The sequence below is a fragment of the Mesoplodon mirus genome (assembly GCF_964341445.2).
Source record: "Mesoplodon mirus genome assembly, chromosome: X".
NCBI lineage: Eukaryota > Metazoa > Chordata > Mammalia > Artiodactyla > Ziphiidae > Mesoplodon > Mesoplodon mirus.
The window spans coordinates 88,272,871-88,283,288 of NC_138981.1; the positions used below are offsets into that span (position 1 = coordinate 88,272,871).

At 39.3% G+C, this 10,418-nt stretch overlaps 1 protein-coding gene across 1 annotated transcript; it reads right to left on the reverse strand.

The window, feature by feature from the left end:
• Nucleotides 1-7,483: 7,483 nt before the first annotated feature.
• Nucleotides 7,484-10,217, reverse strand: LOC309796254 (melanoma antigen preferentially expressed in tumors-like; the record flags this gene model as incomplete). Its single annotated transcript, XM_082609298.1, has 3 exons — nucleotides 7,484-8,036; nucleotides 8,871-9,473; nucleotides 9,928-10,217. 3 exons carry the CDS (start codon nucleotides 10,215-10,217, stop codon nucleotides 7,484-7,486), a joined length of 1,446 nt encoding a protein of 481 aa, XP_082465424.1.
• Nucleotides 10,218-10,418: the final 201 nt, after the last annotated feature.

Below are 10,418 nucleotides of genomic sequence, written 5' to 3' on the forward strand. Positions count from 1 at the left end.
ATGGCTCACAGCAAACAGGGCACTAAGCTCAACAAAGGGCTGCAGTTCTTCTAACTGCCTCAGAGACTGTACCTTACAAACCTCAAAGGACCCATCACCTACAGAAGCCTCAATTTGCCCACGAGCATATCCAGCACTCCATGTTCTTGACCCTCTCAGAACCGGCATTCCATGGACACCCCTGCAGAAGGTGCACTCATGCCTCAACAGATCATGCACATGTGCATAAAAAGAACTGGCACCACTCGGCTGGATGGTGAGAACAGTCATACCTTAAACACTTCAGGGTACCGAAATGGGGAAAATAAACTGGAGGCTGTCAGCATGTGCCCTGGCTTTGTGCAATTGAGAAAAGGCATGTATCATCCAAATACATCCTTCACAAGATGGAACAAGAATGGCAGAGCAGGTGAATCCACAGAAGAGGCCTCAGAGACCCCCCAGTATCCCTAGCTTGGCTGAGTGGTGCAGGTGTTTCTCTCCTGAAAAAAGTCAGTAAAGACTGATGGAGGAGATTGCTTCCTTAAATGTGAAGACACCAACATGAGATTTTCAGGGGCAGGAAAAATCTCGGAAGCCCAACTCCCCACCAATGAAACAAGATAAGTTCCCAGTAACTGACCCCATAGAAATGGAGGTCCATGAATTGCCTGACAAGGAATTCAACATGATTGTTTTAAATATGCCCAGCCAGCTGCAAGGCAACTCAATGAAATCAGAAAAGCAATACCTGAACAAAATGAAAAAGTCAACAAGGAGATAGAAATCATAAAAAGGAGCCAAAGAGAAATGATGGAGCTGAAGAATACAATGGATGAATTTAGAACTATAATAGAGAGCTATAACAGCAGACTTCATCAAGCAGAAGAAAGAATTTATGAACTCAGAAAGCAGTAATTTGAAGTTATCTAATTAGAGGAGAAAAAAAGAATGAAAAAGAGTGGGGAAAATCTATGGGATTTTTAAAACACCATTAAATGGACTCATATATGGATGATGGGAGACCCTGGAGGAGGAGGAGTGGAGAGAGATCTAGAGCAAGAGAGAGAGATAGAGAGAGAGGTGGTGGTGGAGATTTTATTTAAAGAAATAATGGCTGAAAACCACCCAATTTGTGGGAGCAACATGGACCCTTATGTTCACGAAACTCAAAAGTTCTCGAACAGTATCATCTCATAGTAGGTTATATGAAGACACATTATAATAAAAATATCAAAAGTCAAAGACAAGGAAAGAATTGTTTTTCTTTTCTTAACTCTCTTTATATTTTACTTATTTATTTTGAATACTTACAACAATCTAGAATTTTAGTCAACTCTATTAAAAATTAATTTTTATTGGAGTATAGTTGCTTTACAATGCTGTGTTAGTTTCTGCTCTACAGCAGAGTGAATCAGCAATATATATATATATATATATATATATATCCCCTCTCTTGTGGATGTCCTTCCCATTTGGGTCACCACAGAGCATTAAGTAGAGTTCCCTGCGCTATACAGTGGGTTCTCATTCGTTATCTATTTTATATATAGTAGTGTATATATGTCAATCCCAATCTCCCAATTCAACCCACCCCCCCCTTCCCGCCCTGGTATCCATATGTCTGTCCTCTACATCCATGTCTCTATTTCTGCTTTGCAAATAAGTTCATCTGTATCATTTTTCTAGATTCCACATATAAGTTATATGATATGATATTTGTTTTTCTCTTTCTGAATTACTTCACTCTGTATGACAGTCTCTAGGTCCACCCACGTCTGTGCAAATGACACAATTTCGTTCCTTTTTATGTCTGAGTAATGTTCCATTGTATATGTGTACCACACCTTCTTTATCCATTCCTCTGTTGATGGACATTTAGGTTGCTTCCATGTCCTGGCTATTGTAAATAGTGCTGCAATGAACATTGGGGTGCATGTATTGTTTTGAATTATGGTTTTCTCAGTGTATATGCCCAGGTGTGGGTTTGCTGGGTCATATGGTAGTTCTATTTTTAGTTTTTTAAGGAACATCCATACTTTTCTCCATAGTGGCTGTATCAATTTACATTCCCACCAACAGTGTAAGAGGATTCCCTTTTCAAGGAGAGAATTGTTAAGTCTGTGAGAGAAATGCCACTTGTCATATACAAGGGAACAGCATAAGGCTATCAGGAGATTTCTGAAAAGAAACCTTGCAGTCCAGGAGAGAGTGGGATGATATATTCAAAGTGCTGAAAGAAAACAACCGACAACCAAGAATACTCTATTCGGAAAAGCCGTCCTTCAGAAATGAAAGATAGATGATGACATTCCCAGACAAACAAAAGCTGAGGGAGTTATTCACCACTCGACCTGCCTTACAAAAAATGCTAAAGGGAGTTCTTTGAGTGGAAACAAAAAATTAACAACATGAAAACCTACGAAAGCATATAACTCATAAGTAAAAGTAAGCATATAGTCAAATTCAGAACACTCCAACATTGTAATGGTGGTGGGTAAAACACTTTTAACTTTAGTATAAAAATGGAAAGACAAAAGTATTAAAAATAAATACAGTTGCAATAATTCATTAGTGCTCACAATATAAAAGATACAAACTGGGACATCAATAGCATGTAATGATGTGGGAAGAGGTAAAAGTGTACAGATTTTGCATATGATCAAAGTTAAGCTGTTATCATCTTAAAGCAGACTGGCATAACTAAAGATGTTTTATGTAAGCATGGTGCTAACCACCATGGTTAATTAATTTTAGTTTTCTTTCTTTTTTTGGTAAGTCTTTGAAATGCAGTGCATTTTCTCAATATGTAAGCAATATGAACAGATTATTAAATAATTTTGCATCCTTTCTCTTCTTTTAATTGAAATATAGTTGATTTACAATATTATATTAGTTTTAGGTGTACAGCAGAGTGATCCAGCATTTTTTCAGATTATACTCCACTACAAGTTATTATCAGATAATGCCTATAATTCCCTGTGTTATACAGTATATCATTGTTGCTTTCCCATTTTATACATAATAGTTGTATCTCTTAATCCCATGCCCCTAATTTGATTTGTCCCTCCTACCTTCCCTCTCCCTTTTGGTAACCAAAAATTTGTTTTCTATATCTGTGAGTCTGTTTCCATTGTGCATATGCATTCATTTGTATTATTTTTTAGATTCCACATATAAGTGGTATCATACGGTATGTCTTTCTATATCTGACATTTCACTAAGCATAATATTGTCTAGGTCCATCCATGTTGCAGCAAATAGCAGATATTCATTATTTTTATGGCTGAGTAATATTCCATTGTGTGTGTATATATGCCACATTTTTCTATCAAGTCGTCTGTTAATGGCCACTTGGGTTGCTTCCATATCTTTGCTATTGTAAATAGTGCTGCTATGAACTTTGGGGTGCGTGTATCTTTTCAAATCAATGCTTTTGTTATTTTTCTGTATACGTATCCAGGAGTGGAATTGCTGGATCATATGGTAGTTTTATTTTTAGTTTTTGAGGGAGCTCCATATTGTTTTCCATAGTGGCTGCACCAATTTACATTCCCACCAACAGCATACAAGGATTCCCTTTTCTCCACATCCTCTCCAATATTTGCTATTTGTAGACATTTTGATGATAGCCATTCTGACAGGTGCGAGATGATATGTCATTGTTGTTGTGATTTGCATTTCTCTAAATATTAGCGATGCTGAGCATCTTTTCATGTGCCTGTGGACCATGTGTACATCTTCTTTAGAAAAATGTCTATTCAGGTCTTCTGCCCATTTATCATTGGGATGTTTGTTGTTTTGATATTGAGTTCTATGAGCTGTTTACATATTTTGCATATTAACCCCTTGTCGGTCACATCATTTGCAAATATTTTATCCCAATCCTTTGGTTTTATTTTCATCTTTGTTGATGGTTTCCTTTCCTGTGCAAAAGCTTTTAAGTTTAACAAGGTCTCGCTTATTTTTGTTTTCATTCATTTTGCTTTAGGAGATTTATCCAAAGGAATATTGGTATGATATTTGTCAAAGAGTGTTCTGCTTATGTTCTCTTCTAGGAGTTTTATGTTTTGAGGACTTGCATTTAGGTCTTTAAGCCATTTTATTTTTGTATATGGTGTGAGGGAATGTTCTAACCTTTGTTTACATGTAGAGGACCAGTTTTCCCAACACCACTGATTGAAGAAACTGCCTTTTCTCCATTGTATATTCTTGCCTCCTATTCTGTAGATGAATTTACCATACGTGCATAGGTTTATTTCTGGACTGTCTATTCTATTCCATTGATTGATGTGTCTGTTTTTGTACCAGGCCCATGCTGGTTTTTTTGGAGGGCGGTTTTGTTTCTTTTTTTTTGCGGTATGTGGGCCTCTCACTGTTGTGGCCTCTCCCGTTGCGGAGCACCAGCTCCGGATGCACAGGCTCAGTGCCCATGGCTCAGGGGCCCAGCCGCTCCACGGCATGTGGTATCTTCCAGGACTGGGACACGAACCAGTGTCCCCTGCATCGGCAGGCAGACTCTCAACCACTGCCCCACCAGGGAAGCCCAAGGCCCATGCTGTTTTGATTAGCTTTGTTGCATAGTCCGAAGTCTGGGAGGGTTATACCTCCAGCTTTATTCCTTTTTTTTCTCAAGATTGCTTTGGCAATTTGGGGTCTTTTGTGGTTCCATATGAATTTTTGGATTCTTGGTTCTAGTTCTCTGAAAAATGGCATGGGTATATGATCGGGACTGTGTTACATCTGTAGATTACCTTGGGAAGTATGGACATTTTAACAATATTAATTCTTCCAATCCAACAGCATGGGATATCTTTCCATTTCTTTGTTTATCTTCAGTTTCCTGTATCACTGTATCATAGTTTTCATATAGGGCTTTCACCTCCCTGGTTAGGTTTACACCTAGGTGTTTTATTCTTTTCATTGTGATTTTAAACAGAGTTAAAAAATTTCTTTTGTGATATTTCATTATTAGTGTAAAGAAATGCAACAGATTTCTGTATGTTAATCTTGGATCCTGAAAGTTTGCTGAATTCATTCATTAGTTCTAACAGTTTTGGGGTTGAGGCTTTAGAACTTTCTATACAAAGTATGTCATCTGCAAAGAGTAATGGTTTTACCTTTTCCCTTCCAGTGTGGGTACCTTTTATTTCTTCTTTCGTCTGATCGCTGTCGTTAGGACTTTCAATACTATGTTAAATGTAAGTGGTGACAGTGGGCATCCTTGCCTTCTTCCTGAATGTAGTGGAAAGTCTTTCAGCTTTTCGCCATTCACTATGGTGTTGGCTGTGGGTTTGCCGTAAATGCCCTTATCATGTTGCAACATGTTCCCTCTATACACACTTTGTTCAGAGTTGTTGTCATGAATGGATTTTCAATTGTGTCAAAAGCTTTTCCTGCATCTATTGAGATAATTATGATTTTTATCTCTCATTTTGTTGCTGTGGTGTCTCACACTGATTGATTTGCAAATGTTGAATCGTCCTTGTGACCCTGGAATAAATCCTACGTGATTTATGGTGTATGGTCCTTTTGATGTATTGTTGGATTTGTTTTGCTAATATTTGGTCCAGGACCTCTTCATTTGTATTCAGCGAAGGTATTGCCCTCCCATTTCCTTTTTCTGTAGTGTCTTTGTCTGACTTTGGTGTCAGGGTATTGGTGGCCTTGTTGCATTCTTATTTTATGATGTCTTTGAAATGCCATGTGTTATCATTTCAACAAAGCAACAACCTATACAATTCATTTAACATGTTTGTCTTTCTAAGTCAGAAATGCAGTAGCAAAATGGAGGTAAGAACAAGTTATTCACTATTTTTATTAATTATTAAGTTTTACATTACTTTCTCTTTTTGAAATGCAGTTTATCACTTCAACATGTAAGCAACAAGAAAAAATAATTGTAAAAATTTTTTTACTGAGTCTTTAAAATGTGTGTGTTATCATTTCAACAAGGAAACAATGTAACCATCATTCATTACTTTTACATTCTTCTTTCTTACTAAGTCTTTAAACTGCAATCTGTTTTCATTTCAACAAGGAAAATGCAATCTATTTTCATTTCAACCAGGAAACACAATACAAAAAATACTAATTATTTTTCCATTGGTTTCTGTTATCAGGTCATTGACATTTTCTATGTTACCATTTCAACATATAAACAATAGGAACAACCTATTAACTTTATTTTCTCTCAATTAGTCTTTGGAATGCAATGTTTTATCACATTGACATGTAAACATATAAACAGGTAATTATTATAACATTTTTCTTACTAAGTCTTTGAAATAAAATGCTATCATTTTAACACATAAGGATATAAATAATTTAATTTACATTCTTTTACCTTTACTGTCTTTGATATGCAGTATGTTATCATTTCAACATGTAAACAATACATGTAAATTAGCAATTAGTTATTCTACATCCTTAGTTTCTTGCTAACTCTTGGATACACAGTGTGCATTCAACACCTAGGGTACATCACATATGAGAGTAGACGAATTTCTAGAATTCAGAAGCCACATATGGTTAGTGTGCACCATACTGAGCAGTGCAACTCTAGTGGAAGAGCACAGGGAGCAAACACATATGCAACAATGTGTACCATGAAGGAAATACACATGGTACCTTAAGAAAAAGCAGCAGAAGAATGAATCTACTTAAATGGGGAAGTAAGAGAAAACCTATCAGAGGAGGTAACATTTAAGCCATGACCTGAGGCCTGAGCAGCTATCCAACAGGGTAAAAAGGCCAATATCATTTGAGCAGACTATGTAAGGGTAAAAAGTGAAAAAAATACTGTGTTGTGAGGGAATAAATAATTTCCCAAGTCCTCTAAGAAAGACTAGAGAAACTGATAAATCGTAGGAATGTCTACACTCTGAGTGAGATCAGGGACTTTATCTTTCTTAGCACCTGGAAAAGTACCTAAATCATAACAGATACTTGGTGAATGTGTGTGGAATAAGGAATAACTGAGCCAGGGATCTGAGACCTGGGAAATCAGGCAGCAGTATGATGATGAGGATACCAAGTAGGTAGTGGGCATAGTTTGTTTGTTTCCTTTGTTGCATATGGTTTCTCATAAGACACCTGAGGTAATCAGAAACACAAGAAGTTTGCAGGTCCCTAGAGGGTTAAATTAATCAACAACTACCACCTCTAGGAAGAGTTTCAATTGATCTGACTTGCGTCAAGTGCCCATAAATGGATAAGTGAACCAATCAGTGTGGATAAGGAAATGATGTACCATGACTGGGTCAGCTTATGTCACATACCCAACACTGTGGTTAGTAACCAGAAGATGTAGAGGGCAGTCAAGAGACCCAGCGGACCTTTCAAATTCCTCTATTTCCTTTTTAAAGTTCCTCTTTTATAGAGATCAGGTTACCTATCCAGTGTTCCGAACCCCAGTTTCATAGAATAGTAGAACTTTACATATGTGTCTCTACAAACTTGGGTTTCAGGCAAAAAAAAAAAAAAAAAAAAAAAGTGAACGCTTTCATGGCCACACATCAGTGTTGAAACTCCTCCTTGTACTGTGGAAATCACAAGTGACCCATTTCATGTCGTCCCGCTGTGCCCTGTGCAGCATCGCCTCCAACTGAGCCTGAACTTCAGCAAGTTTCTGTCGGTCCAAACTGTCATGAAAATTCCCTTCCTCGTAGCAATGGAGAGGGACAGGATAAATCACATACTTCAGCTTCATCAAGGATGTCAAGTGCTGCAGAAGGCTCTTGAGCACAAGCATCGTAATGGGATTGAAGGCAAAGCTAAGGAAATTGAGGTGGGTACAGTGGCTCAGGGCTGGGAGGACGGCAGAAAGAGTAGAATCAGTTATCATACAATTGTCTATCTCCAGATGTTGCAAGGTGCTTGAGACCTTCTCCAACAGAGTCTGGAGGGGCTCATAAACTTCGGAGAAGAAATGGTTGTTACTGAGACTCAATACCCTTAGGTGGGTGGCCTGAGAGCTCTCGGACAGGACAGTGACATCTCTGTTAGAAAGGCTACAGTAAGGTAGATACAGTGTATCCAACTGACGTGGCACAACTCTATAGAGAGAAAAACATAAGGTTATTTCAGAAGAATGAGGGCAATGAGCCCCAAATTATAGGTACCTAAGGCTCTAGAATAAAGTACTGTGTTCACGGTTTGCAACAGGTGGTTAACATTGTGGACTTTGGGATCAGGCTTTATACATTTGTGACCCTGAGAAAGTTACTTTACAACTCTGAGGTACAGGGATTTAATCTTGAAAACGTGCACAGTAGTAATTATTATAAAGAACTGCGGGAAAGATTAAGTGAAGAAATTGCATGCACTTAGTATATACGACATAATCAGTGTTGCATCTGATTCACTTATTTGGCGAGGATGGGTCTGGGAAAGCAGCCAACTGAGGGTTTCCTTAGACTAGTTCCCAGATGACAAGCTCTCCATTCAGGGTCTAAGGCTTGGGGGAAATACAGGAGCAAAATTATCTGGCAGTGTTAACTATTGGGGCCCATCCATGGGCATGTGCATTAGTCCTATAGCTTAATGTTTCTCCATCTGAATGCCTCCTCTTCCGCTCTAGAGAGCTGTAAAGTCCAATAGGAGAAGGACTGAGTCTTTTTCACCAATACATTTACAGACTTCTTTTAGGGTCTGCCCACGGCCACTGAATGAATGAATGAATGTATGAGCACAGCTTCCTTTTCTAACCTCATCTGCTGCTCACCGTAAGGTACCCCTCTCTCCCCCGGCTAGATTCAAAATCCCAGCAGTGCCTATGCTGAGGCAAAAAGAGAAATGGGTTACAAGGAGCTTAGGAAGATCCAAGCATGGTCTCTTCTGTCTTAACAATGAGGTGTTCGGGGAACCCAGGTTCCTACCCACCCCCTCACCTGAGCAGTTTGTACAGCTGATTTGTGAGGCAGAAGAAAGATAAGCTGAGCTCCTGGAGATTGTCCAGCCGCCCAAGGCAGAGGAGAAAAGATCTGAAGTTCCTTCTCTCAAAATATTTAAAGGGCATGTTGTACAGAGTAAGGCTGTAAAGGTGGATCACCCGAGCCAAAAGGGTGACGACTTCACTCAGATTAGCCTGATCCATTTCCAGGTGATCAATGCAACCCAGATCCACAAACTGCAGGATATTTCTGTGGCCAGACATTCTATCGATTTGCAAATTTCTGCAGCAGACGTGCAAGGACCCAAAGTTCTGCTGAATTTTACTACAAAGGAAAGAGAGGAATTGCTCTGTTCTCAAGGTACTGTTGAGGGAAATATCCACTAGTAATTCCATGGGTTCCTGAGCTGACTGAGTCTCAGACCCGGAATTACCAATCCCGAGGCACATGACACTATGCTGAGCTTCTTCTATCTTAAGGATAGAGTGCTGAGAGTAAAGGCATGACTTAAAACAGAAAGGGAATGCGGTCCCAATCTCAGAGCATATTGTCTTACAGTCCGGGTCATGCCTTAAATCTAGGATCCTCAGTCTGGGCCCCCTGGAAGGAAAGGAAGAGACAGAACACATGAGAGATAGCTGATTTTAATATAACCCAGCAAGATCAATGATGAGAAGCAGGGACAGTGCACTTTAACCCTGGTTTTCACTTCATTGCCATTCACCAAGAAGTTCTTTCCACACAAATGCAGCGTCTTTCATCCTTTCCCCACCCCCTCCTTCACCTCCAGGCTTTCCCTGTCTCAATGCCCATATTCCACTTGTGTGTAATCACACTCAAATCCATTCATAGTATCCTCAAGCACCTCTATTCTATAATCAACACTATAAAGCAATAGAGTCCCGAAGGTGACCCCAAGTGCTGACCGACAGCTCTGCAAAGACTGCAGTGTTCACCATTGTCTACTGTTGGGAGATGGTTAGGTATTCCCTTGCCCCAGGCTACAGCATACCCTCCTGCTGACTCCTTGTGTCTCTACTACTCATAGTCTTACCAAGAGGAAGAGTTCTTGGCAGGGAGCATCTGCAGACCATCAATCATGGCTTCCAAGATGTCATGGTATGACTCCCTTGTGTTCAATGACCCAATATGGAGACAGCGAAAAGGCCAAACCCTCACCATTGCCTTTAGTATCGTCTTATGCCCACCCAAGAAGGCAGCCTTGAACAATGGAACAAAGAGGTCTCTTGGGATTTCGTCCAGGGCATGGATAGCTGCAGGCTCATTATTCAGCAGACTCTTTGCAGCAAGCTCAAGGAGGGTGACTGTGGTCTTTTGGTCCATCTTCAAAAACCTGCTTCAGAGTGGAGAATATTGAGAAATCCTGAGAAGATATCTATAGTCACTTGTTTGCTTCCAGGGTTAGCTATGGACAAAATACTTATTGAATAAGTATGTGGTGAATCATAGGGCCAATTCAAGTGACCTCTACTATAGGAATAGAATGAAAATGGACTTGTGTGTATATTTAATTATATATGTGTA